Source organism: Vicia villosa, unplaced genomic scaffold, assembly GCF_029867415.1.
Source record: "Vicia villosa cultivar HV-30 ecotype Madison, WI unplaced genomic scaffold, Vvil1.0 ctg.000133F_1_1, whole genome shotgun sequence".
In the NCBI taxonomy this organism is placed as follows: Eukaryota; Viridiplantae; Streptophyta; class Magnoliopsida; order Fabales; family Fabaceae; genus Vicia; species Vicia villosa.
In genome coordinates, this window is record NW_026705027.1 from 158,579 (window position 1) to 186,269 (window position 27,691).

The window sequence follows — 27,691 nt, forward strand, 5'->3', positions numbered from 1 at the left end:
TAAAAATAACTTATTTACTAAAAATTACATGTTGACTATTTCTTTGACCAAAATTCATGTAAATAAACATACGATGAATCAAGTTATTTGTATATTGAGTTACCATATACACATAATTTTTTTAATAGTATAATAATGTTAACACTTGACTCCACCATAACCCTGTTGTTCTCAACTCTTTCAGCGAACACGTAAATAATCCAAAGTTGAAACACAATCATACAAAAACATGGATTCTTCTTCACTTTCACAGAGTAGCACCCCTTTCCAAGTCAACCATAGTTCCTTCCAAAAAAATTATCAAACAATAACCGAGGTTGATTTCTTTAAGAATTACAACAATGATCGTAATAATAATAATAATAATAAGGTTGTTGTCACTCCATTTAGCTGTCCCACCGCTGTCTCTTTCCTTGACATTCATCGTACCAACATGCCATCTTTTCTTGATTTAAAACTCAACGTGAGTGATTAATTATTTGTAATTCAATAGTGCATCATTTAATTTCTTTTTATTGTATTTTACAGTCTATTTGTTAATTAATTGAAGTGATAGTTTACTTGTAATTGGTTATTTTAACAGACCGGCACCGGTCTCAGGCTCGGTCTCAATATTCTTGCTACCAATGATGCTAGTGATCAAGATGATGATAATGACCTATCATCTAAATTCAATGACGCAGCAGACACTAAGAATACGGTATACTTTACTATTAAGTTGATACCTGGTTTAATTTATTGAAATTGTCCACAATGATTGAAGATTTTATTTCATGTGTCATGATTTAAATTGTTGTTATGGTTATCCTGTGAATAATTATATTGCGGTAAAATGTTGTGGAAGCAACCATAATTGTGGTTTTGATACGGTTGCATAGATTTTTAAAACGGTTATATTTTGAGGGTGCAATTGTGGTTTTTGAGTCATAGTTTAGTGTTTTTGCGTGATGATGTTTGAATTCTATGAATTATTTTTTCAGATGGCTATTTTTCGAGGCAAGCTTGCTCGAATGAAAATGGAAAATAGTCGATTAAGTTTGATGCTTGATCAACTTCAAACCGACTATGATATGCTGCGGATGCATTTTGAGAAAGTGATGCATGACAAGAAGAATGAGGAAGTTGAAGGGTTTGTTGGAAAATTTAAAAAGAAAAGAAGAACTGTGAATGGTGGAGTATTGGTTCCAAGAAATTTCTTGGAGCTTGGTGTGGATATTAATACTGATACTGAGATAGATGCTGAACTCTCTTCTTTAAGAATAAGAAGTAAAGATCGATTGGGATCCCTGCCGAACACCAACATTGAAGTTTCTTCGGAGGATTTAGTCCTAAATAAGAATGGGAATATTAGTGATGAAGAAAATAAGGAGCTTGATAGAGGGATTGAAAGAGAGAATAGTTCCATTGGTCATTCTGAGAGATTTCAAAGGCTGAATCCTCAAAACTTTGCTTCAGACTTTGTTAATATTGATCGAATTGATGTTGCGGCTATCTTGATGAGAGCAAGAGTTTCTGTTAGAGCCAAATCAGAGGTAAATTTGTCAAAAGTGTATAACATAGTTTTGAATCGCAAGTTACGATACTTTTAAACTATACAATTTTGTAACGAGAAATTATTGTTTTTTATTAGATTTCTGATGGATGCCGATGGAGAAAGTATGGACAGAAAAAAATGGCAAAAGGAAACCCGAGTCCACGTTCTTATTATAGGTGCTCCATGGGTAGTGGTTGTCCAGTGAGAAAACAGGTGAACTTTTTCTTTTTAAGGTTATCAAATTACGCATATGTATAAAAGAGAATTAGAGAAAAATATGATTAATGCTTCGCAACCTCAATTACACGGTAGTTGCATATTAAAGTAAAATCTCAATGGTTGCCTAAATTGCTAGATATTTTTATTAAAATCTTGTCTTTAGTTATTACCTTTGTGTATGTGCTCAATTAAGTCTACATGCATAATTAATAACATCAACTATTAAGATGACATGCATTCCGCTAGGTTGAATTAGAATAATACTAGTATTAAATTGATAGCATCCTACTTTTAATGCTTGGAAGTGGTTAGCATTCTACTAGGATATTTGGAATATCCTACCTCCTCTATATTTTAGGATGGAGGGACTTTCCGTCTGTTTTTGGGGTGGAATATCCTTTATACTTTCATTAATATCATTGTCTATTAAGAAAATATTAAATTGACAGGGGTTTCATCTTCTGATGAAAGTTAATCTTTTTTCTTGTGAGGCCGTGAGTTCAGATGTTAATGTAAGAAACTTGTTGGTGGATAATCTTTAAGTATGAGTATATAGAAGTTTGTTTTGCATGTATATTTGGTTGTAATTTTCTTTTTTTTGTTCGGGTTATCCCGCGTATTGTGTAATTGGGTTGGAGAACCCTTATATCTCCGTTATTAATATATCTTGCTTACACAAAAAAAAAAAAAAATACTTGATATAGAGTTAAATTTGCAGGTACAAAAGTGTGCTGAAGACAAAACAGTGGTAATCACAACATATGAAGGATATCATAACCATACTTTACCTCCAGCAGCTATGGAAATGGCACAAACAGCTGCAGCAGCTGCAAGAATGCTTCTTTTAGAATCAACCTCAAGAAACGATGGAAAAGTGAATGCGAGTTTCCTCCAGAGGGCAATTGTTCCTTGTTCTACAAGTCCTACAACTATTTCAACTTCTGTTCCATTTCCGACTATCACACTTGATTTTACTCAAACTCCAAATCCTCTACAACACCAAATGCTTCAAAATCAGTTATAAGCTCCTTTATCTCAATAATTAACTTATCCTATTGTAAGAAATAGCATTCCCTAAATAACTTATCCTAAATTAGAATTAAAGACAAGTGATTGAAAATTCTTATAAGCATAAGTGGTTTAGCCTTTGGTTGACATTTGATTGAAAATTCTTATAAGCATAAGTGGTTTAGCCTTTGGTTGACATATGATTGAAAATTCTTATAAGCATAAGTGGTTTAGCCTTTGGTTGATATGTGATTTTACTCCAATTCTTTTAAAAAAACAAGTGAACTATTTAGGTCCTTTGAAAATTCACTTCTTATTAGCTTAGATTTTACTTGTTTATTATTTCTCCCATTATTCTTAAGAAAAACAAGTAAATTATTATTTTTAATTTTTTTCACTATAACAAATGCATTATATTTCAATTAAACTTAAAATAAAAATAATAATGTACATACATTTTTCAGTTTAAATTAGAGTGTATATATATATATATATATATATATATATATATATATATATATATATATATATATATATATATATATATATATATATATATATATATATATATATATCAGAATTTAACTGTGAAATTAAAAGTTCTTATTATGAGTAGATTAACTATATAAATTTTTTTTTTTTAATAAGCAATTCAATATAAAGCTCGCACTAGGGGTGCAACCCTTACAAAGAGACGCTAAATAGCGTTAGAACAAGATAACGGAATTTTTATATAAATTTGGCAATCATAACTATATAATGGAATAGTTGACATTTACTTGTATTTTTAAAAAATAAACATTCAACTAAAATTATTAGATGAAGTAACAAATGATTTAAAAATTTATAAAATTTTATAGAATTGATCTACTCAATTAGACTTAAAATTTTATAAAGATTAGTTTATCTACTGAGTTATAGTTGTATCGTTTAATATATCTTTAGTATTAGCTTTGAGCAGATCCATGAGCAGTGACCATTTCCCTTAAGTTTAGGTTGTCTAGATTTTTACAATATATGATTAACCTGAAGGGACTGTAGGAGAGATAAGTCAGTGGAAAGATGAGAATTTTAGTCAGAGTTTGAGGTAGAGGATATCTTTCTTTGTAGATGAGTGTTTTGGGGTTTCAAATATTTTCTTTGTCCTTCAAGGCTTTAATATTTCTCAAGATAGTGATAAGTAGTGTTGGAGTTATGTAAGAGAATACCCTTTTTTGTTTGCTCTACTTATTAAATTCATATGGATTTTGACAATTCTTATTCCTCCTCTCATATGGATGAGAACTTAACTCTCATTTGAAATAGTTGGACTCATTCTAAGTTGGTGGATTTCTCTAGGTAGATTAATAGAGAACTCTATAGTATTTTCTCTAATTGAATGCATTTATCCTCTGTCTTAACCTATAGAAAAAAGAATTTTAGCGTTGTTTTAAAATTGGTTTGTGGTTTTGGTATTTCTGTTGGAGGTCTCAATTCTATTGTTGTTTGTTCTGGTTGCAAGAGACATAGCCTTCAAAGCTATCACCCAAACCAATCATCTGCAGAGTGGTGGCCTCCCGAATAAAACAATTTTCATGAGTGAAACTGACTTTATACTGAGATTGTTTGCATAATTGTGAAACTGAAATAAGATTTACAGAAAATTCAGCAATGTAAAGGACATTATTTGGTTGGGAACGAACAATTGTAAGGCTAATGATTTTAAGGAAAGTTTTTCTTCTTGGTATATCTCTTGTAGAAAGCTGAATATTAAAAAGGGAAAGGCGGGAGGTATATGGTTGGCAATTATTTGGAGTCTTTGGTTGTGTAGGAATGAAATTATTTTTAAGGATGGAGCTTGGATTGTTAGAGACGTCGTTTGGGGGTGTAAAGCGCTTCTTTGGAGGTGGTCATTTATAGGGAATATTACTCATCCCAATTGTAACTTCTACGAGTTTAGCAAAAACCCTTTGCTTTACCTAGCTTAGATACTATTTGGTGTGTAATTTTTTGTTGTCGTTTATTCGGCCTCTTTTTGTAACTTGCCAGACATTTGTTCTGTTATTAATACATCTTGCTTACAAAAAAAAATGAATGACAAAATCTGGGAAAAACTTGACTGAGCCAATGTGTTGAGCTAGAGCAGTTTGACTATTTGGAAGTTTAACACTGAATGGTGGAATGGTCTTACATGTCTGGAACCATGATAGAGATGAGAAAATATGGTCATTAGCTCCTGAATCAATAATCCAGGAATTCATAGAACAACATTTGTAAGCAAAAGTATGAGATTTACCTTCATGGTGCAAGGACATGTGACCTGTGGATGAGCTTGTTGAAATATTAAACTTGATCTGGGCCTCTTTATTATTTGGTATTTTGGGCTTAGCTATTTTGGGCTTAGATAATTTTGGATAGTGTTTCTAGAGAATTCTTGTAGTGTTTGGAATGTCTAGATATTTCTTATAGTTGTAAAATTCTCTAGAATACTCTTTGAATCTCTAGAGTTGAGAACTCTCTAGAATTAGTGTGTCTAGAGTTCTCCTTAGAGTGGTATAAATAGAGATGTAATCCTACACATTTGTATCAAGAAAAATACAAAGTCTTCTCTTCCATAAAGAATTCTCCTACCTATCAAGTTTATATTCAAGCCTTCAATATTTCTAAACACTTGTCCTACACACAAAAATAACCTTAATTCCAACAAAGTGGTACCAGAGCTTCAAGGTCCTCAAAAGATGGCGAATGGAGGTTTCCCTTTTCAAATGCCGATGCTCACAAAGAACAACTATGATAATTGGAGTATCAAGATGAAGGCGCTACTAGGATCTCAAGATGTGTGGGATGTCGTTGAGAAAGGCTTCAAGGAGCAAGATGAAGCCTAACTAAGCCAAGGTGCAAAAGATACATTGAAGGAGTCAAGAAAGAGAGACAAGAAAGCTCTCTTCCTCATTTATCAATCGGTGGATGAAGATACTTTTGAGAAGATATCCAACGCAACGACGGCCAAAGAAGCATGGGACAAGCTTCAAACTTGCAACAAAGGAGTTGAGCAGGTAAAAAAGATTCGTCTTCAAACTCTTAGAGGTGACTTTGAAGGTTTGTTTATGGAGGAGTCCAAGTCAATTTCTGATTATTTTTCTCGAGTATTAGCCGTAGTCAATCAACTTAAAAGAAATAGTGAAGATGTTGATGATGTGAAAGTCATGGAGAAAATACTTCGCACTTTAAATCCAAGTTTTGACTTCATTGTTACCAACATTGAAGAAAACAAGGATTTAAAGACCATGACCATTGAGCAAATCATGGGTTCCTTACAAGCATATGAAGAAAAACAAAAGAGAAAAACTAAACAAAAGGAGGCTATAGAGCAACTACTACAACTCAACATAAAGGAAGCAAACTATATAAACTACAAGAGCCAAAGAGGACGAGGTCGTGGCCAAGATCGTGGACGTGGACGAAGACGTGGAGGAGAAGGAAGAGGAGGTTACAACAACTACTCTAACAACTTCAACAATGGAGAAAGAAGTTGGAATCCACAAGCGACAAGAGGTCGTGGAAGAGGAAATTCATGGTTGAGGTACGAAAAATCACAAATCAAGTGCTTCAACTGCAACAAGGTTGGTCACTATGCATCCGAGTGTAGATTCTCAAAGAAGGTTGAAGAGAAAGCTAACTTTGTAGAAGAAAAAGTTGGAGAAGAAGAAACTTTGCTACTCGCATGTCAAAACCAAGTTGAAGAGAAAAGAAACAAGTGGTACCTCGAAACTGGTGCAAGCAACCACATGTGCGGCGATTGAAGCATGTTTGTAGAGATCAATGAAGCGACAACTGGCGATGTCTCATTTGGAGATAACTCGAAGATACCGATCAAAGGCAAAGGTAAAATTCTCATACGCTTGAACAATGGTAGTCATCAATTCATATCCAATGTCTACTATGTGCCTAACATGAAGAATAATATTTTAAGCTTGGGACAATTATTAGAGAAAGACTATGACATCCACTTGAAAGAACATAGTCTTTTCTTAAGAAATTGTAGACATAACTTGATTGCTAAGGTGCCTATGTCAAAGAATAGAATGTTCCTTTTGAACATTCAAAATGATGTGGCAAAGTGTCTCAAGGCTTGCTATACCGATTCTTCATGGCTATGGCATCTACAATTTGGGCATCTCAACTTCGATGGTCTAGAACGTTTGGCAAAGAATGAGATGGTGAGAGGATTGCCTAGCATCAACCATCCAGACCAACTCTACAAAGGATGTCTAATTGGGAAGCAATTCCGAAAAAGCTTTCCAAAGGAATCAACATCAAGAGCCACAAAGCCGCTAGAGCTCATACACACAGATGTTTGTGGACCAATTAAACCCAACTCTTTTGGTAAGAGTAAGTACTTTCTCCTCTTTATTGATGATTATTCAAGAAAAACATGGGTTTACTTCTTGAAGGAGAAGTTAGAAGTGTTTGAAAATTTTAAGAAGTTCAAAGCCCTTGTGGAGAAAGAAAGTGGCCTTCCCATTAAGGCCATGAGATCTGATCGAGGAGGAGAGTTCACTTCAAATGAGTTCAACAAATATTGTGAATACCATGGAATCCGTCGTCCACTGACTGTGCCTAGATCGCCACAACAAAATGGAGTAGCAGAGAGAAAGAACCGAACCATACTTAACATGGTGCGAAGCATGCTCAAGAGCAAGAAGATGTCGAAGGAGTTTTGGGCCGAAGCAGTGGCATGTGCGGTATACTTGACAAATCGCTCCCCAACAAGAAGTGTGCATGAGAAGAAACCACAAGAAGCATGGAGTGGAAGGAAGCCAGGGATCTCTCCCCTCAAAGTGTTTGGAAGTATTGCCTATACCCATGTTCCAGACGAAAGAAGAACAAAGCTCGATGATAAAAGTGAGAAATATGTGTTCGTAGGTTACGACTCAAGTTCCAAAGGATACAAGCTTTATAATCCAAATAGTGGAAAGATCTTCATAAGCCGCGACGTGGAGTTCGATGAAGAAGATTGTTGGGATTGAAGTGTTCAAGAAGAAAGGTATGATTTTATTCCTTACTTTGAAGAAGAAGAAATTGAACAACCAATGATAGAGGAACATCTTACACCACCGACCTCACCGACACCAAGGTTGGAAGAAACAAGCTCAAGTGAGAGGACACCGCGACTAAGGAGCATTGAAGAGATTTACAAGGTAACCGAAAACCTAAACGACAATAACCTCTTTTGTCTTTTTGGTGAATGTGAGGCTCTAAGCTATCAAGAAGCGGAGAAAAACATAAAATGGAGAGACGCCATGGACGAAGACTCATTTAAAATTCCGGAGCAAGAAGACAAAGGAATTTTCATCACCCAAGAAGGATATGTCAAATAAGTCCTTAAGAAGTTCAATATGGATGACGCCAATTCAGTTGACACCCCGTTGGAATGTGGCAGCGAGTTGAGCAAGCATGAAGCTAAGGAGAATGTTTGGAGTCACAAATCAAGTTTAAGGGGGGATGTTGAAATATTAAACTTGATTTGGGCCTCTTTATTATTTGGTATTTTAGGCTTAGCTATTTTGGGCTTAGATAATTTTGGATAGTGTTTCTAGAGAATTCTTGTAGTGTTTGGAATGTCTAGATATTTCTTATAGTTGTAAAATTCTCTAGAATACTCTTTGAATCTCTAGAGTTGAGAGAACTCTCTAGAATTAGTGTGTCTAGAGTTCTCCTTAGAGTAGTATAAATAGAGATGTAATCATACACATTTGTATCAATCAAAATACAAAGTCTTCTCTTCCATAAAGAATTCTCCTACCTATCAAGTTTATATTCAAGCCTCCAATATTTCTAAACACTTTTCCTACATACAAAAACAACCTTAATTCCAACAGAGCTAACTTGGATAGACACAACAGGAACATTACCTTGATTGTATGATGAGGTTTGAAGTAGGGTTCATTAGAGCCTCATATTGGTCCTGAGTGATGACAGGTGAAGGAGCATTATTGGCATTAAAGGAATTATTATTGGAGCTGCTATCTTTAGTTTCAGCTGCAGCAACATTGTTTGTCTTGGAAGTTTTGCCAGAGTGAGGTGGAAACCCATGTTTTCTGTAGCAAACATCGATTATGTGGCCAGTCTTACCACAATGTGTACAAACTTTGGATTTTGAAGTAGCGGAAGAGTGAGAACTATTATTCCTAGCATGAGGTTTCTTGTAGCCTAGACATTGATTAAAGCAGGAGATTTATCTGTGGAAACGGAATTCCCTTGTCTCTCGTGTTGAAGAACCATAGAAAAGATTCTATTCATGCTCGGAAGAGGATCCAGGAGTAAAATTGGGATCTAACAGCAATTTTTTTTTTGTTTAAACCAGTTAAAAAGTGAACAGCATGAAGAAGTGTATGATTCTTGCGAGCTTGTCTCATAGCTTCACATGAGCATCTAACGCGACAACTGCAATTAGGCATAGGCATATAGATTTCAAGTTCTTCCCAGAGAACTTTCAATGTAGAGTAAAATTTTGTAACTAATTTGGATTCCTGTTTCGAATTGTATATCTCTTGCTGTAATTTAGAAATTCGAACAAGATCCCCTTGTGAAAAGTGTTCTTTAAGGTTATTCCAAGCTTCAACGGAATTCTCAAGGAAAATAATCGATTGAGCAATAGATTTAGATACAGAATTGACAATCCAAGAATTAATTAACATATTGCATCTGTTCCATGCGTGATATGAAAGATCAGAATCATCTTCAAGAAATGGTAGGGTGCCATCAACAAACTCGAGCTTCATCTTTCCACCCAAGGCTCTAGGCATCGCTCTGGACCATGAATGATAATTTGAGCCTTCAAGAACTGGGGTAACCTTGATGGATAAGGGACCATCGCTTGGATGGACATAGTAAGGGCTGGTAACATCTGCTTGAGAATCAATTCGAGGCGGCATGATGGAGAATTGAAGGAAAGTGAAGGAGAGAATAAACGAAATCAAAAGATAATGCAACAAGGTAGATCGATCAAGGCGTGTGATACCATGTTGAGAAACAGTACAGAGTTCATGAAACTACTGCAACACCATGAAAATGGCAGAAAAACTCCATGAAAAAACCTTGAAAAGTCAAGGAAGAAGAAGAAGCAGAAAAGTGAAGAATGAGAAGGATAAAATTCTATTATCACATTATGATTGCATAGCTTGTTATTACACTGAGATGCCCTTTTATATGAGGTTGTTGTAACTAACTAACCACCAAGTAACCGCTTTCCTAAAACAGAAAATAGAAAACTAACTTAATCAGTTAACATTAAGCTATTTTAGGGGAAGGGTAATTCAGTAAAAAATATCATCTTAAAAACATTCGTTTCAACAATTCCCTAATTCCTCTAAGTTATTCTATTCTTCAAGACATTTATTTAACTAATTAATGGCATCTTAGAATCTTTAGACTTGTTTATTTTGCTTATGAAAATGAAACTAGAAAACAAGACAACAACATAAGACTTAAATTTTGAGATAGAATATATTCCTAGCCATAAAATCCAACAAGAACAAACCCTAACGTAAGAAATTTTCCCATGTGAAGAGACATTGATTGATTGCGAGTTAAGAATACTTTTTATTGAATGTGGATTAGTTGATTTGCAAGAGAATTTTCGGTAAGATGAGTGAGAGTTAAAATAAATTGAACTACCGAAAACTTCATAATTTCCGATAAGATTAATCTAAATTTCTGAAATCCCTATGAAAATCTCTCGGAAATTTCAAAAATTCCAATATCCTACTAAACTTTTTCATAGAATTTCAAGTATGAACGTCAAATATATCCGGTATTTTACTTGCTATTTTTAAAGATTGTGGAACGTCAATATCGCTCAAAAAATTTCAAATTTATGGTTTGAAAATGTAAATTTATAAAAATTGTGGAATTTTTGAATAAGATTATAATGATCTTTTCATTGAATTTAAAATATGCCAGATATAACTTATATGGTGGCATCTTAAATTCTCGAGTTGGAAAAATGTATTGTATGAATAGTGGGCCAATGCCCAATAAAACATCAATACTCATGAAATTGAGTTTCTAATAAATAAAGTATTCATAGAAAATTTAAATATACAAAAAATATTAAATTAATTCATTTAATAAAAAAAATTTAGTTGACCAAAGAAAATGTCCATAGAAAGAATTAATCTATTTGTATTTTAAATTACCTTATTAAAAACATTATTCTTTATTTCACGAGTCAACACTTGACTAATCTTTGACTAGTCACCATTAGAAAATAAATGTATCGAAACTTTAAATATGACTTTATTGCATTTAATTACATTTAACTTTTTTTTATTTATAGTACCCTTAGGGCACATGTTAGCATGATCCTTACTTTATTATTATTTACCAGTGGTTTCCTATTCTAGATAACGGTTATGACTTTGCTCAATGATATTTTCTCACTCTCAAGCCTAAAACTCCCCCGTTTTATAGCCAAATGAATTCATTTCTTTGAAACCCCTCTCTCCCCCTCTCAACTCTTTCACTTTCACTGAAGATATGAATAATCCTAAGTTGAAACAAAGTCCTACAAACAACAACATGGGTTCTTCACTTTCACACACTGTGACTGCTTTCCAAAATAATCATCAAATATTAACCGAGATTGATTTCTTTAAGATTTACAACAATAATAATGATAATAAGGTTGTTGTCTCTCCATCTGCCTCTACTGCTGCTCCCTCTGTCCTTGACATTGATAATATCAACATACCGTCTTTGCTGGATTTCAAACTTAACGTGAGTGATTCATAATTCAATAGTCCATTTTTGTAATTATTTGTGTATTGTAATAAATTGTTAGGAAGTTTTAAAGCTTTTTGATTTATTATCTCAATAATTTAACATCAGGTTAATTTGTAATTATTTTAATTTAATAGATTGGCAGTGGTCTTGATCAGAATCTTGTTGTTACCAATGATTCTAGTGACCAAGATGATGATGACATGAAATCTAAATACGATGACAAAAACACTAAGAATGAGGTAAATTAAAGTTTATGATTATATTAATACATAGTTTAAATTGTGGTTGTGTTGTAGTAACCCTGGAAATCATTATATTGCGTAAAATGTCTTCGATGACGTTTCAATAGTAGTTTTGATGTGGTTACATTGCGGGTGCAATTATGGTTTAAGAGACACAATTGAATGTTTTATGTGATGATGTTTGAAATCTATGAACTGTTTTTTAGATGGCTGTTCTTCGAGGCAAACTTGCTCGAATGAAAATGGAGAATCGTCGATTGAGTTTCATGCTTGATCAGCTTCAAACAGATTATAATAGCTTGCAAATACGTTTTGAGAAAGTGAAGCAGGACAAGAAGGCCGAACAAGTTGAACGACAAGAAGGATCTGATGGAAAACTTGAAAAGAAAAGGAAATTTGAGAACGCTGGAGCATCGGTTTCAAGAGATTTTTTGGAGTCTAGATTGGCTATTAATGCTGATACTGAGATGGATCCTGAACCCTCTTCAAGAACAAAAAGTTCTGATCGATTGAAATCCCAACAGGAGAAAAACATTAGAGCTGCATCCAAGGAGTTAGTCCTAACTAAGAATGGAAATATTAGTGATGAAGAAAATAATGACTATGGTAAAGGGACTACAAGAGGGGATAAACTTGCTGGTCATGCTGAGAGATTTCAAAGGCCGAGTCCTCTAAACTATGCTCCAAACTTTGTTAATGATGATTCAATTGATGTTGCTGCAATCATGACGAGAGCAAGAGTTTCTATTAGAACCAGATCAGATGGAATCATGGTAAATATGTCAAAAATGTAGTTTTAAATTGCAAGTTGCAATAATTTTTAATCTATACAATTTTGTAACGAGAACTTGTTGTTATTTATTAGGTTTCTGATGGATGCAAGTGGAGGAAGTATGGACAAAAAATAGTGAAAGGAGAGCCGAGTCCTCGTGCTTATTATAGGTGCAGCATGGTTAGGGGTTGCCCAGTTAGAAAACAGGTAGGCTTTCTCCTTTATGATTCAAACATAATTAATGCATGAGAACCTCAATTCCATAGCAGTCGCATAGACATTAAAATTTCTAATTGTTGCCTAAATTGTGAGATAGTATTTATTAAAATTTTGTATTTAGTCATTAACTTCATATATATGTGCTCAATTAGCTGTAATTTAAGACTACTTACACAATTAATAACATCAATTATTGACATGACATGCATTTCACTAGGTTGAATATGACTAATAGTAATATTAACTGGATGTGTTTCATCTTTCAAGGATATTGCTTCCATGCTCGAATGTAGTAGCTAGTTAGGTTGATTATTAAAATCTTTATAAACTAGCAACCAAAGTTATTAAAATTTTCGTATAAAGATGACTCATATCTCGTAAGATCGTGAGTTGAGATGTCAGTATAAAAAACTTATTGGTGGATAAACTTTTAAGCATGTGTATACAAAAGTTTTTTATGCATTGTAAATAACATTTACAGGTACAAATGTGTGCTAAAGACAAAAAAGTGGTAATCACAACATATGAAGGCTATCATAACCATACTTTACCACCAGAAGCCATGGGAATGGCACAAACAACTGCTGCCGCTGTAAGAATGCTTCTTTTAGAATCAACTTCAAGCAAAGATGAAACAACAAATGCAACTATTCCTGGTTCTACAAGTCTCGCAACTATCTCAACTTCTGCACCATTTCGGTCTATAACACTTGACTTTACACAAACTCCAAATCCTCTACAACTCCAAATGCCTCAAAAATAGTTACAAGTTCCTTTGCCTCAACAAATAATTTATCCTATTCAACAAAATAACATTCAATATATAACTTATCCTAGATTGAGATTAAAGAGTGTTTTTCAATCAGTCTTGAAATTAAAGATCAAGTTATAATAAACACAAACACAAGGAAAAATCATTAACATCGATGAATAATGAGAGAACAATTAGATTCATTTAATCTTAATAAAATAAATTTAACTACTCATTTTTATAGTATCAATTAGAAAACAAGATATATTTTTTTTTCATCGTACTCTATTTTTTCCTTGATTATTTACATGCTTGCTGCAGATTTGTGACATATAAGTTTTATCTGTTTATTATTTCTCTCTTTTCTCTTACATGTGAATTATATATATATATTTCCTTAATCAAAATTGGTTTCTCTAAATTCAAAATTTGTTTTCCACCATGAGAAACTAAAATTTGATTTTTCTTTGAATTGGATTTGATTTCTCTTAAAGTTGAAATCGTTCTTATTAATGTTTCAAAGTCACGAATCGAAATCAATTTCTCTCAGGTGAAATCCATCTATTCATGTTTTGAAGTCAGGAATCGAAATCAATTTCTCTTAAAGCCAAAATTACTCTTCTTCTTGTTTTAAAACCGTTCACGTTCTCGTTCCGGTTTCTCTCAGAGCCGATTTCGTTTATATTTTCGTTTGTTTTTTTTTTTTGAAAGCAAGAGATATATTAATAAAAAAGATTCGAGATTACATCCCACAAAAGGGCCGAATAACAAAATTACAAACCGATTGGAACCTAGCATAAGTAAAACAATGGGTTATTGCTAAACTCATAAAAGTTATAATTGGAATGAGTAATTTTCCCTATGAACGACCATCTCCAAACGAGCGCTTTACAACTCCAAACGACATCCCTCGAATTCCAAGTACCGTCGTTAAAGACTATGCCGTTCCTTCGTAACCAAAGATTCCACAATGTAGCTAACCAAACCGTACCTGTTTTACTACTTTTGACTCTCTTCGCACGACATAAGGAACTCCAAGTCAAAAAGCTATCTTTTAAATCTACTCCTAACTTAAACGGTATCCCAATCCACTCGGCAATTTCTCTCCAAACAATCCCGGCATTCCGACAGAAGAGGAAAGAGTGAAGATTAGATTCGTTGCAATTATCACAGAACACACAATCAAGATTCGAAGTATTAGAAAGAATACCTTTGCGCCAAAGTGAGTCTTTTGTTGGAACTTTATTGAGGAAGCATCTCCAACCAAAAAACCTCACTTTCAATGTTACATCAACCTTCCAAATTTCCTTAAAAGCAGAATCATATCTATTCACCGGGCCATAAGGAATCGAATCTTTGCAAAGAGAAAGGTAACAGGATGATACCGTGAAAATGCCGTCTTCTGCCAGCTTCCAAACAGCGACATCCGATTTAGAAGCTGTCAGCTCAGCCGCGGAGAGAGCGGAAAGAAGACTCTAGAGCTGCTGGCCGTGAGCAGTCCTTCCGTTTAACTCCGTCAGAACAAAAGCAGTGCTGGCCGTAGTAACAGAAGCTGCATTTCTGAGCTGGGCCGATGCAGAACTTGCAGCTGCATCAGTGAAAAATGTGTCTACATTATGCTGAGCATTAGGAAAAGAAACTGCAGCATGTTCGAAGTCTTCATTTAGCCCCATGTGCTGATTGTGAGCATGCCCAATATGGATGCCTAAGTCTCCCCAAAGCCATTCCTCATTATTCCACCCACCCATGGCGCCAATAGAAACATCTTGCAACACAGAATAATTAAAAAGATTCGCAAATAGATCTTTTAAAGAGCCGCCCTCCAACCAATGGGGTTTCCAAAATGAAATAGAGTACCCGTCTCCCACCTGAAAAAGAAAATGGTTAGTAAAAAAATTCTCCGGAAGATCTTTCCCCAACGTGATTAAATCCGCCCACCACACCGAAGTCTTTCTTCCCGTCTTAACACTCGGATTTTCATCATCATTCAATCTAATATTCACATCTTCATAACGCGCTTTGAGCATTCTATACCATAAGTCCTTAGATGCTCCAAAAATCCTCCAATGCCATTTCAAAAGAAGTGCTTTATTAAAAAGATCCAACCTTCTAAATCCGAGACCGCCTTTCTTCATCGGTAGACACAAGTCGTTCCAATTAACCCAATGCACTTTCCTTTTTTCATCTACCCCTCCCCATAAGAATTTGCTTTGAATTCTATTAATCTCCGCTATCACTTTCTTAGGAGCCTTGTAAAAAGAGAGAGTGAAAATCGCCATACTACTTAAGATTTATTTTATAAGAGTAATCCTCCCACCAAAACTAAGCCACCGACCTTTCCACGAATTCAATTTCCTCCTAACCTTGTTCAAAAGAGGATTCCAAGTAGAGATCCTTCTTGGATTTGCACCAATAAGAATACCGAGAAACTTGAACTCTTTCGCTTCCTCCCTACAATTAAGAAAATTAGTAGCAACTCCCATGAAGTGCGAATTAATGTTGACACCAATCAATTTGCTCTTGTGGTAGTTAATCCTAAGACCCGAGACTAATTCAAAGCTCCGCAACACCGCCTTAATAGCCCAAAGATGCTTCCAACTTCCGTCTCCAATTAGAAGCGTATCATCGGCGAATTGGAGAATGTCAATGAAACACTTTCCATTGACATTAAACCCAACAAAATCCCCATTAACAACCGCTCTTCCGACCAAAGCCTTCAATCCTTCCGCCACTATAACAAAAAGGAAAGGAGATATAGGATCTCCTTGACGAAGACCCTTTTCCACCATGAATTCTTTCATTGGGCTACCATTCACTAACACCGACATCTTGCTAGTGAAGACAAGCGCTTCCATCCACTTTATCCATAAGTCCCCGAACCCCATCTTTCTCAACATGTACCTAAGAAAGTTCCAACTTACTTTGTCGTATGCTTTTTCAAAATCGACCTTGAAAAGAAGACATTATTTTCTTTCCTTACTAACAAAGTCAACTAACTCGTTTGCAATGACCACACCGTCCATCATTTGTCTCCCCGGAACAAAAGCATTTTGAGAGCTAGAAATGATGTGAGGAAGAACCTTCTTGATCCTACTAGCCAAGACTTTAGAAACAATTTTATGAATACATCCGACAAGGCAAATAGGATGATAATCATCTAAAACTAAAGGATTGTCACTCTTAGGAATAAGGGCAATGAAAGATGAAGTTATACACTTAGACAACGCCGCTCCGGAAAAGAAACTCTTGAAACAAGCAAAAACATCGTCTTTTAAAAAAGACCAACATTTCTTGACAAAAAGAAGCGATATACCATCCGGTCCCATGCTCTTATTGCCATCACAACTCCAAACCGCCTCCCTTATTTCTTCTATAGTAAAAGGAGCCTCTAAAGAACAAGAATGGTCCTCATTCAAATATCTAATTGCAACACCTTCCAAAAGAGGTCTTTCAAAACACTCCTCCTTATACTTGCATTCGAAATGATTCTTCACCCTATCCTTCACCTCATTAACCGAAGCAACAACCCCTTCATTAGAGTCTACCAAGAAAATGTGGTTCATGCGCCTTCTTTCCTTCACCGTGTTATGGAAGTACCTATTATTATCATCCCCATCATTCAACCACCTCAACCTACTTTTTTGAATCAACATGTTCTCCTTGAGTTTAAGATTGAACCATATGTTCTTTGATGCCTTCACTTTGTTCAAATGAATCTCTTCATCCCACACCTCCCTATCATCCCATTTGTTTAAATCTTTCACACTCTCCTCTATCTCCTAGTCAATTTTTCCAAAAATATTTTTTTCCCACCACTTCAATCTTTCTTTAATCAAACGAAATTTTTCCTTCAACACAAAATCTCCCCTCCCTTGAACTTTAATTCCCTCCCACTCCTTCTTAACAAAATCAAAGAAATTCTTGTCATTAAACCATTCATTATTGAACTTGAAAGGTTTTGGACCCCAATCCTCCTTTTCCACCATCAACCACACCGGACAATGATCGGAAATATCTCTCATTCCAATCCATTGACCAACCACCCCCAAGATGATATAATATTGTTGGAAATAAGAAATCTATCGATTCTACTCTTCGACTTTTCATCTCCACTAAACCAAGAGAATCTCTTACCCTTGCAAGGCACATCAACAAGACCCGTATCTTCAATGAAATTTGAAAACTCTCTCCATTTGGCATTGGCATATCTAGAAGAGCTACCACATCTCTAACTCCTCTTTTTAACCGCATTAAAATCTCCCGCTATTATCCATTCTCCGTCTTGGAATTTATTTTTTAGCTCGAGCAACCGGTTCCATAACATTCGTTTCTGAGACATAACACAATCGGAATAGATATTAACCACATAAAGTATTCTCCTTTCCACATAACTTTTGTACCTAGGTAACCCGGCCCCGAAAAACTTGCCTCGACTGAAACAGTTTGAGTTTTCCATATTGACAGTAAACCACCAGTGAACCTTCCGATGCTGAAAAAGAAAAAGCCATATCTTCGTCTCCCCACAAACTTTTAACCAGCGCCTCACTAACCTCTTTCAATTTTGTTTCCTGTAAGAGAAAAAAATCAGCCCTCCCTCTTGTTATTAAACTTCTGATTTTCTTTCTTTTATTGAGACTACCTCCCCCCCTTATGTTAAAACTTCCCACTATCATTTGAAACAATTTAGTGTCCTCTTCCTACCTTCATTACAATTACTTCCCCTTGACAATACAACCACAGAGTTGTTCTTACCAGTATTCCCACTGTGAAATTGAACGACCCCTAACTTGTCAACTTCCAAATTCAACCTATCGTTCCCACAACTTCCAAAATTAGAGAGAGTTCTAGTATTGCATTTGACTATATCTGATTCAACAGGCTGAGAATCAAAAACCGGAGATTCGATACAGTCGCTAGGAATAATCAAATTGGTACTTCCGCAGAGAGGGGGTTTGAGAGATAAAACCTGGTTAGCAGCATCCTTCGCAAGAGAAACAGGCTTCAGAATTGCTTTGGACTTTACGGCTGAATATTTCTTTTTCTTATTGGGCTTGCACGCTCCACTTCCACTGGACCTTCCCAGCCCATTTAAGGATTTGAATATAGGTTTTTTTCTCAAAACATTATTGCCCACCCACGTTCTTTCCACGTCATCCAAATTTTTATCCCCACACGTTTCTCTCTGTTTTGAATAATTATCAAAAAAGCTTGCAGATTTCATGACCCCACTACCCTGCTCAAAAGTTCCTCCACACCTCGAATATTGCACCCTTGAAAAGGAATTAGCAGACGAACTTTCATGAAAAAGGATCTGATTGTCCATTTCCTTCTTTTTTAACTCAAGAATAGCAGGTATGGCTTTATCAAAAGATGAGCCTATCTCTAAAGTGGCTGACTCTAGATCAAGAAAATTATTTTCCCTAGGAACCCCATCAACTTCTCTGCTCAGACTGAACGACGGCTGATCTAGCAAAGGGCTAGCCGTGAGAAGAAACCTTAGCTTCGCCGGACCATTTCACCCCTTCCGTACCCTTCTCCTTACCGGCCACCTGAACTTCGAACCCTTCATGTTGCTCCTTCTCTTCTTGAAAATCATTAACTTCGATCTCTGAGGTTGCCCCAATGGTTTCCAAATCGTATTCGGAAGAGGAATTTGAATCACCGTTAGATGCTTCAAGTTTCTTCTCTAGAATCCTAACTCATCCATAAGTGTCTTCGCGGAGCACCAAATGAAAGACTTCTCCATCTATTGTAACAACCATCTGTTCCTTTAACACAATGTTAAAAGGAACCCTCACCATTATCCTTGCAATGTCCAGATTTATAGCAGCACTAGTGTTATCATCAACACAAATGAAGTTTCCCAAAAGGTTAGCAATTTTCTCAAAGAACTCACTGCACCAAGCATGACATGGCACTCTATGCAGCCTCACCCACATAACTCTCTCCGAATCAACGTCATTTGTTTTCCATGGTCTAATGTTTTTGAACCATTGCTTCCACCACCATATACCTTCTTCTAAAAGTTCCTTGATTATTCCTTCCTCCATCTCCTCCAACACACACAGGTTAGCGCCCAAAGGATGAACTTTTATGGAGAAAAAACCTTCCATCTCCATATGCGTTTGAATGTTGTAAGATTCTCCTGGATATAACACCTCACAAATATAGGCTTTCTTCCATCTATCCAAGATCTCTGTTGAAGTCTTGAAGCAAAGCCTTTCGTTTGTTGATGTTATTTACAGTATTATACTCTTGATATTTAATGCTTTTTTATTTTGTAGAGGCTTTATCTTATTTGTCGTTCAGTTTATTGAAGTAATTGATTTGAGACATATATGAGTTTATATTGCATTTTTATTGATAATTTCCACTGTGATGTTATCCTAAGCGAAGGTGAACATGCGATGACAGGTCAGGTGTAAAAGCCTGTGACATATATGAGTTCATTAGCATTTGATTTCATTTGTGATTTAGAAAAGAAAATACAAGTCTTAAAGAATGGTTTAAGGATCATTGAACATTGGATTGTAAGGGACTTAAATGGACCTGAGCATATTAGAAGCATTGATGCATTTCAAGCTTCTATCCCATAGAAGTTATTATTTTAGTCACCATTTAAGAAGCCACTAGAAATTATGTTGTGAGATTTTATTTATATTTCAAAAAATATAACATCTTTGAGAAAGAAAACAAGTTATATATTTAGGAAAACACATGCAGAGGTACGTGGTATCAAGGTCTGTGGATTATTAATTTTGCAAATTTTAATGTGGAATTTATGATCTTTATAATTTATTTTCTTTCCATTTATAAATAGGTTGAGATCCAAAGCCTTTCTTGTACATATAAATGTAGCCATGCTCCATATCTAAATGGAGTCCAATGTGGTGTAGATGTTGAAGAAAATATGACTAACTCAAAGTTTTCACAAGGCAAAAATAATCATATAAAGCATTACAAGTTAATAAACTTCTCTCATTTTAATAGTTAACTTGCTATTCTTGTTCTATGTTTATTGAGTGTGCAACTAAGCATCAAAAAGCTGTTAAGAGAACTCTTAAGGGATATGTTCAAATTATTAAAAAGCATGGATTATTAAAAAGCCTGATCTTCTTTTTTAAGCAAGTTTCATTAGAATAGAACGAAAGTTCTAGGAACTCAGATACAAAGAGGCAAACAAAATCCAACAAAGAAAATTACACACCAAATAGAACTTAACTTTAGTAAAACAACGGGTTTTTGCTAAACTCGTAGAACAAACATAATTAAAAAATTTATTCTATAATCAATTTTTCTATTAGAGATTTGATTTTTGTTTTACGGATTTGACCTCTATAAACTTCTATTTGATGACATTGCAAATAATTTATTTTCCTATTTTTTTCTGATATGACGTGGTTAGATGATAAAGTGGTGAATTTGCGAACTATTACCATATAAATGAGACTAAATACCTTGTACATCTGCTATGATTTTATTAAAAAAGAATTCAGTTTAGAGAACAATTTCAGGTTGTAGGCAAATATGGCAATATTTAAAAAGTGATATCAAATTTAAGGGACAATTGATAGTTGTTGTCAGATATGAATTTTTTTTTAATCAAGAAATATATTAAAGAACCAAAAGTTCTACAAATGATTACAAAAGGTCCGAAGAAGATTATAACCTGAAAGAAAATTAACCACCAAATACAACTTAAGAAAAAGCAAAGGATCATTGCTAAATTCATAAAAGTTATAATTGGTGCGGGTAATTTTCCCTATGTAAGACCACCTCCAAATGAGAGCCTTAATTCTCCAAACGGTATCAGAAATACTCCAAGAATCATTCCGGAAAATAATCCCATTTCTAAGCTTCCAAATAGACCAACATATAGACAACCAAATAGTTCCTTCTTTACCGGGGTTCACCTTCTTAGATTTACAAAAACCATACCCCTTCATGAAGCTACCCATAATACAACCTTCATAAAAGAAATCAACAAAGCCTTACCAAATAGCTATCTCCTTCCAAATCAAAGCAGATAAGCAAAAGATGGTTCAAAGATTCTCTCTCCAACCCACAATAAACACAAGCAAAAGAGTTATCAAAAGAAATACCTCTACGAAGAAGAAGATCCTTTGTTGGCAAACGGTTGAGAAAGCACCTCCAACCAAAAGCTTAAATATTTTGGGGCACCTCCAACTTCCAAAGACAACCAAAAGAATTAAAAAACTCCAATTCGGGACCAAAAGGAACATGAAAATCATTAGAAAAATAGTAACAACTTTTCACGGAAAACCTCATATTCGCTTCCGCCGCCCACCCCACCGCGTCTTTACCCGCCGAGACCGGGCGGACCGATCCTATGAAGGATCTTAGATGCTGAACCGCAACCGAAACATCCTCCAATCTATTAGCCTCTGCATTACCGAAATCCCCCACTCCCACAAACCATTCACCCAACCATCCATCCCCGCGACCGCTACATGCTTAAGATTGGAGAGATTATAGACAACCAGGAATAACTCCTTAATACACTTATCCTCCTTCGAATTTGTATGCCAAAACGAAGAAGTAAAACCATTACCGATTTTAAAAGAACAATTATTAGCAAAAATATCTACGTTGTAAATTTTCTCGAAGGACATAATATCTTTCCACCACAAGGAATTTGAAGCCCCTTTGCTATTCCCACCATTAGTAATAACATGAAGATTAATGTCACCATACCTCGCTTTCAACACTTTATACCAAAGGGCTTCAGACCCTCCAAGAATCCTCCACCTCCATTTGTTAAGGAGAGCAAAATTAAAATCGCAAATCCTTCTCAAACATAGCCCATCCTTCTCCTTAGGAAGACACACATTCCTCCAACTAACCCAATGAATTTTTCTTCTATCTATCGACCCCCCCCCCCCCCCAAAAGAAAATTACTTTGCAACCTCGTAATTTCCTTCACAACTTTCAAAGGAGCCTTGTAAAAAGAAAGCATGAAAATAGAAAGGCTACAAAGAACGGGCTTAAGGAGAGTCAATCTACAACCAAAGCTTAAAGAACGCACCTTCCAATTTAAAAGGCGAGGCTTAATTTTGTTCAAGACATTATTCCAAGAAGACATACAACGAGGATTCTTCCCAATAGGAATGCCAAGAAAGGTGAAATGATTTTCCTCCCTCCTACAAGATAAAAAGTTAGAAGCTATATCCAAAAATTTATCACTAACATTAATACCAATAATCTTGCTCTTGTGATGGTTTATCCCAAGACCCGACACCATTTCGAAAGCTCTTAAGATAGCCTTGAAAATCCAAACTTGCCTTCAACAACCCTCTCCTATCAAAAGGGTATCGTCCACGAATTGGAGAACATCTACGCAACACTCTCTCTTTACCGTGAAACCAACATAATCCCCATTTTCCACCACTTTACTCACCAACCCTTTTAAAGCCTCCGCCACAATGAGAAAAAGAAAAGGAGATAAGGGATCCCCTTGCCTTAATCCTTTCTCCACCGCAAACTCCTTTGTAGGGCTACCGTTAACCAAAATCGACATTTTACTAGAGAAAATTAAAGTCTCCATCCATCTCAACCTGTTTCCTCCAAAACCCATCTTTCTCATCATATATCTAAGGAAGTCCCAAGAAACATTATTGTAGGCTTTTTCAAAATTTACCTTAAAAAGGAGACAACTATTCCTTTCCTTTTTCGCCAAATTCACCACCTCATTCGCCACCAAAACCCCATCCAATAATTGTCTACCCGGAACAAAAGCGGTTTGGCAATCGGAGATCACCGAATGCAACACACTTTTAAGTCTAGAAGCCAATAACTTAGAAATAGCTTTATAGATGCAACCCACCAAACAAATAGGTCTAAAGTCATCCAATCCCAACGAATTTGGAGACTTAGGAACCAAAGTAAAAAAAGAGGAGGTAATAGCCTTTGACAACAAAGCATCATGATGAAAACACATGAAACAATTAATAAAATCCACCTTAATAATCTCCCAACACTTCTTAATGAACATGAAAGAATAACCGGACCCGGACTTTTCGATCCCTCGCAATTCCAAATTGCCTCTTTAATCTCGGTCTCCGAAAAAGGACTTTCAAGGGAAGAACGCTCTTCAAGAGACAAAGAAGAAAAAACCAATCCTCCCAAACCCGGCCTCCCATTCTCTCCCCCCGAAAATTTCTTTTGAAAATGATAGAAAACCTCCCCCTTAACTTCCTCCACCGAGTCCACCTCCCCTTTATCCGTCAACAAAGAGCCAATACGATTTCTATTCCTTCTAGCTTTCAAAACTCTATGAAAGAACTTAGAGTTTGAATCACCATCATTCAACCATTTCATTCTAGATTTTTGGATCAACATATTCTCTTTAATTTTGAGATTCAACCAAAAATCACTCGAAGCCTTTTTAATTCTAGCCATATCTAATTCCGCTTCCCAATCATCATCGTCCTCCACCAACTCAACACCATCATTAATGCCGCACACCCCTTCCTCAACCGCCAAATCAAATTTACCAAAAATATTCACATTCCACCATCTTGATCTCTCCTTAAGTAATCTCAATTTCTCTTTCAACACAAAATCACTCCTTCCCACCACCGAAATTACTTGCCATTCTTTCTCCACAAACGAATAAAAATCCTTATGAGAGAACCATTCGTTGTTGACCTTGAACGGTTTAGGACCCCAATTCGAATTATCATTAAACAACCAAATAGGACAACGATCGGAGATGTCGCGATCACCCACAAGTTGCCCAACAACCCCCCATTTGTCAATAACTTTATCCGCCACCAAGAAATGATCCAATCTACTCCTAACTTTCCCATCCCCCTGATCGGAAAAATAGCAAGTGTACTATTTTTGCCTCTGTAGTAATAATAGGGGAAATTCCCCGAATGTCGATCTCAAGGACTGCGTAGGAAATACAGATTCGTAAAATATGATTCAATTGAACAAAAACTAATGTTTTGGTTTTGGGGGAATTTAATCCTTGCAAAGAAAAATAATGAGAAAAATAAATTGATTTTTGTTATCAAATATATGAGATGCTAGGGTGAGTGGTTGATTTGGCATGCAACACTCAGAATAAAGATCTCTTCAACAAGTTCATAACATTCAGTTACCACATCCTTAGGGTGTTTCCTCCTAAGTCCTTAGTGAGAAAACCTTTGGTCTTCCAACCTAAATCCTAAGTCCTTAGGAACCTAAATTGAAACCAAGCTTTTATATAATCAAGATTATGTGGTAATTATAGGGTATCCCTAGTCCTAGGTGATATCTACTATAATCAAATTATGCACAAACCCTAACAACTACAGTCCTGTATTTGTTAGCCATAGATTAATCCTTATTTGACCGATAAAGAAAACATGAAGAACATTGCATAATTTAACTGAAATTCATAAACCAATGTATTGACGAAATCACAAATTCATCGTTATTACAAAAACCAAATCAGGACCACCCCCCTAGCATTGGGGGGTTTAGCCTCTCATAATATTCAAGAAAGACAAAGTAAAGAATTTAGACATTACAAAGATAATTGGGAACTTTGATCTTCAATGGTGTCCACCGTTGAATCTCTCCGTCTCCGAAACCCTTGATGAAGCTATCTTCTCTCTTTTGTGAGTTTCTATCGTATGATGCAAAAGTCCCAAAATAATTCTCTCAAACTCAACTAAATAGTCTAGGTACAAATCTCAGGCAAATGAAATGTCTAAAGTACCCTCAAGGTGGAGATTTAGTGAAAAAGCCCTAAAATTGGAAGTTTTCACGCTCACAGCAGCACTCGCCGTGCTTGGACGCACGGGCGCCCGTGCTGCTCTTTATTTTTATTTTTGCTCCCAGCCATCCTGTCACGGGCCGTGCGTGGAAGCACGGGCGGCCGTGCGTGGTCCCTGGATTTTGTATGGAGAGTGTCATTCTCCTGACACGGGCCGTGCGTGGAAGCACGGGCGGCCGTGTTAGACCCCAGAACCTTGAATTTTCATCTTTCTCTTGCCTCTCCTTCCTTCATAGTTGCTTTGACACTTAAGATGACTTGTTCTAACCTGAAATTCGTACACAACTAACCAAACGGCATAAAAAGCATCTAAATAACTTAAATTAAAACTTAATGCAATGTAAACATAAAAACAATCAAACATGAAATACTTAAACAAAAACAATAAAACATTGATCAAAGTGTTACCGAATCAACAAATTTAGACCAAATCCATGATAGAAATTAGGTAGAAATGGTGACCGATCACCCCCCCATACAAGGTATACTTTTTCCCCTTCGAAGGAACATCCACCAAATTACTATTATCAATAAAATCCGCAAAACCACTCCATTCGGTACTACTATTATGCATCGAACAACCCTTTCTTTCTCGTCGCTCTTTAACCGCATTAAAATCACCACTAAAAACCCATTCCCCATCAGAATGATTCGATTTCAGCACATGTAAATTCTCCCATAAAATTCTTTTCTCCGCAATAGAACATGGAGAGTAAACATTAACAACATAAAAAATTTCCTCCTTCCACAACAGTTTTACACCTAAATAACCCCTACCACTGAAACTACAAACCACCTGAATGCTGCTAGAATTCCAAAGAATCAGTAAACCTCCCGAGGCTCCAATGGAAGGCGAGAAAGAAAAATCCACAGAAGAAATAGACCAGAAAATGCTAGCTAAATGAACAGAAATGTCTCTTAATTTCGTTTCTTGCAAAAAGAATAAATCATCATTACCTCTTTTAATCAACTAACTGATCCTCCTCTTCTTGACAATGCTGCCACCACCTCTAATATTAAGGGATCTGATGATCATTACAACTCTATTGTTTTCCCCAACATCCTCTGTTGTCTTTCTTTTACTTCCTTTTCCATATTATCAATTCTAATAACATAATCCTTCTTTAGATCCACCACATTCACCCCTAAATTGCTAATAATCTGCCACAGCTTCTTTCCAACATTAGAGTTTAAATGCTCACGAATCCTCCTGTTGCTCCTCACGATATCAGACTCTTCTGGTTGCTTTCCATAGAGAACAAACGTTCGTTCACGGTGCTTATGGGAGTTTCCAGCCGCTGCAGAAAAAGATGAAGTGGAGATGGAGTCCGAAATGACTTGAACACCCTTTAGAGCACTTCTTTTTTTCTTATTCTTCTGCTCGTAAGATTGGGCCTGCTCTTTCCCAAAGAATAAGGCCCATTATGCTGGATTAATTTTTTAAATTTGACTTTTTTTAAAGTTCCTACTCTTTCCAACTTTTAAGAGACCCACTGAAGAAATCAATAGTTCCTCAGAGCACGTCACCCTAGGGGTTGGCGTGAGCGGTACACAAGTACAGTCCTCGAAAGAAGACACAACGCCTTCCACATTTTCTTTCTCCAAAATTTCCTCCTTTCTCATCTCCGCAAAAGTATTCTGACCTTTCCCATATTTTGCAGCGACTATGGCCTGGTTAAAGTACGAAAAGGCACTGGTTTCCGCCTCCTCTGCTTTAGAATATCCACTATCTCCTTTTTGTGTTTCTAGGTTAATATCCAAAGGATTATCCCCATCCCCTTTGTTCCCTAAACCCGATTCCGGCCAAACAACACCAACCGGCAATTCTCCATCTTCCAACTCTTCCTCCGCGAAAGCTTCCATGGGTCTACCGTCGGAAACTGAATCCTCGGATTCAGACGTAACAGTATCAACGTTGCAAGAGTTCATGCCCACGCTACTGAAAAATTCCTCCCTCAATCTCAGATTGTAAAGAATACCATCAATCTTCACCTCCTTGTCTTCGCGTAAATCAGCGTTCCATATAACACGAACCATAATCCTTGCCATGTCGAATCTTTTCCTTTTCAACACATCTTTATCTGAGCAGATATAGACACCAAAAGAATTCACAAGGTCTTCGAAGAACCTGGTGTTCCAAGCATGACACGGTACACCAAAGATTCGGAACCAGGTAACTCGCTCCATATCGACATCTTCTTTCTTCCATGGTCTAATGGCTTTGAACTACTGTCTCCACCATGTTTTAGCATCACATATCATGTCTTCAATCTCACCCTCTCTAGACTCTTCCAATAAACATAAGTTAGCACCAAGCGGCGTAGCCTTGATTGCAAAATATCCTTCAGAGAAGAAATACTCTTGGATTTTGTAGGATGAACCTGGATTAGAAACG

At 36.0% G+C, this 27,691-nt stretch overlaps 5 protein-coding genes across 5 annotated transcripts; 3 read left to right on the plus strand and 2 right to left on the minus strand.

Annotated features, from left to right (window-relative positions):
* Nucleotides 1-229: 229 nt before the first annotated feature.
* LOC131624519 (probable WRKY transcription factor 31) lies at nucleotides 230-2,777 on the plus strand. The gene is made up of 5 exons (XM_058895476.1): nucleotides 230-463; nucleotides 584-700; nucleotides 981-1,547; nucleotides 1,631-1,747; nucleotides 2,472-2,777. The coding sequence occupies exons 1-5, from the start codon at nucleotides 230-232 to the stop codon at nucleotides 2,775-2,777; spliced, it is 1,341 nt and encodes a 446-aa protein (XP_058751459.1).
* A 2,701-nt stretch (nucleotides 2,778-5,478) lies between these two features.
* LOC131624520 (uncharacterized) lies at nucleotides 5,479-6,543 on the plus strand. Its single transcript, XM_058895477.1, has 2 exons — nucleotides 5,479-5,577; nucleotides 5,656-6,543. The coding sequence occupies exons 1-2, from the start codon at nucleotides 5,479-5,481 to the stop codon at nucleotides 6,541-6,543; spliced, it is 987 nt and encodes a 328-aa protein (XP_058751460.1).
* A 4,738-nt stretch (nucleotides 6,544-11,281) lies between these two features.
* LOC131624522 (probable WRKY transcription factor 31) lies at nucleotides 11,282-13,523 on the plus strand. Its single transcript, XM_058895478.1, has 5 exons — nucleotides 11,282-11,521; nucleotides 11,662-11,766; nucleotides 11,976-12,542; nucleotides 12,635-12,748; nucleotides 13,242-13,523. The coding sequence occupies exons 1-5, from the start codon at nucleotides 11,282-11,284 to the stop codon at nucleotides 13,521-13,523; spliced, it is 1,308 nt and encodes a 435-aa protein (XP_058751461.1).
* Nucleotides 13,524-15,802: 2,279 nt separating this feature from the next.
* Nucleotides 15,803-16,339, minus strand: LOC131624523 (uncharacterized mitochondrial protein AtMg01250-like). The gene has a single exon (XM_058895479.1). It carries the CDS (start codon nucleotides 16,337-16,339, stop codon nucleotides 15,803-15,805), a length of 537 nt encoding a protein of 178 aa, XP_058751462.1.
* Nucleotides 16,340-21,871: 5,532 nt separating this feature from the next.
* Nucleotides 21,872-22,773, minus strand: LOC131624524 (uncharacterized). The gene is made up of 2 exons (XM_058895481.1): nucleotides 22,439-22,773; nucleotides 21,872-22,280 (listed from the first exon to the last, which is right to left on the minus strand). The coding sequence occupies exons 1-2, from the start codon at nucleotides 22,771-22,773 to the stop codon at nucleotides 21,872-21,874; spliced, it is 744 nt and encodes a 247-aa protein (XP_058751464.1).
* Nucleotides 22,774-27,691: the final 4,918 nt, after the last annotated feature.

What these genes read in the sequence shown, in the direction of transcription:
- LOC131624519 (XM_058895476.1), top strand. Translation starts at nt 230, where the DNA reads ATGGATTCTTCTTCACTTTCACAGAGTAGCACCCCTTTCCAAGTCAAC. An exon ending in TTCTTGATTTAAAACTCAAC is followed by an intron (nt 464 to 583) that starts GTGAGTGATTAA and finishes TTATTTTAACAG; the next exon opens with ACCGGCACCGGTCTCAGGCT. An exon ending in GTTGTCCAGTGAGAAAACAG is followed by an intron (nt 1,748 to 2,471) that starts GTGAACTTTTTC and finishes TTAAATTTGCAG; the next exon opens with GTACAAAAGTGTGCTGAAGA.
- LOC131624520 (XM_058895477.1), top strand. Translation starts at nt 5,479, where the DNA reads ATGGCGAATGGAGGTTTCCCTTTTCAAATGCCGATGCTCACAAAGAAC. An exon ending in CGCTACTAGGATCTCAAGAT is followed by an intron (nt 5,578 to 5,655) that starts GTGTGGGATGTC and finishes GATACATTGAAG; the next exon opens with GAGTCAAGAAAGAGAGACAA.
- LOC131624522 (XM_058895478.1), top strand. Translation starts at nt 11,282, where the DNA reads ATGAATAATCCTAAGTTGAAACAAAGTCCTACAAACAACAACATGGGT. An exon ending in ACAAAAACACTAAGAATGAG is followed by an intron (nt 11,767 to 11,975) that starts GTAAATTAAAGT and finishes ACTGTTTTTTAG; the next exon opens with ATGGCTGTTCTTCGAGGCAA. An exon ending in GTTGCCCAGTTAGAAAACAG is followed by an intron (nt 12,749 to 13,241) that starts GTAGGCTTTCTC and finishes TAACATTTACAG; the next exon opens with GTACAAATGTGTGCTAAAGA.
- LOC131624523 (XM_058895479.1), bottom strand. Translation starts at nt 16,339, where the DNA reads ATGTCGGTGTTAGTGAATGGTAGCCCAATGAAAGAATTCATGGTGGAA.
- LOC131624524 (XM_058895481.1), bottom strand. Translation starts at nt 22,773, where the DNA reads ATGGTGTCGGGTCTTGGGATAAACCATCACAAGAGCAAGATTATTGGT. An exon ending in GTTGTGAAGGAAATTACGAG is followed by an intron (nt 22,281 to 22,438) that starts GTTGCAAAGTAA and finishes TAACAAATGGAG; the next exon opens with GTGGAGGATTCTTGGAGGGT.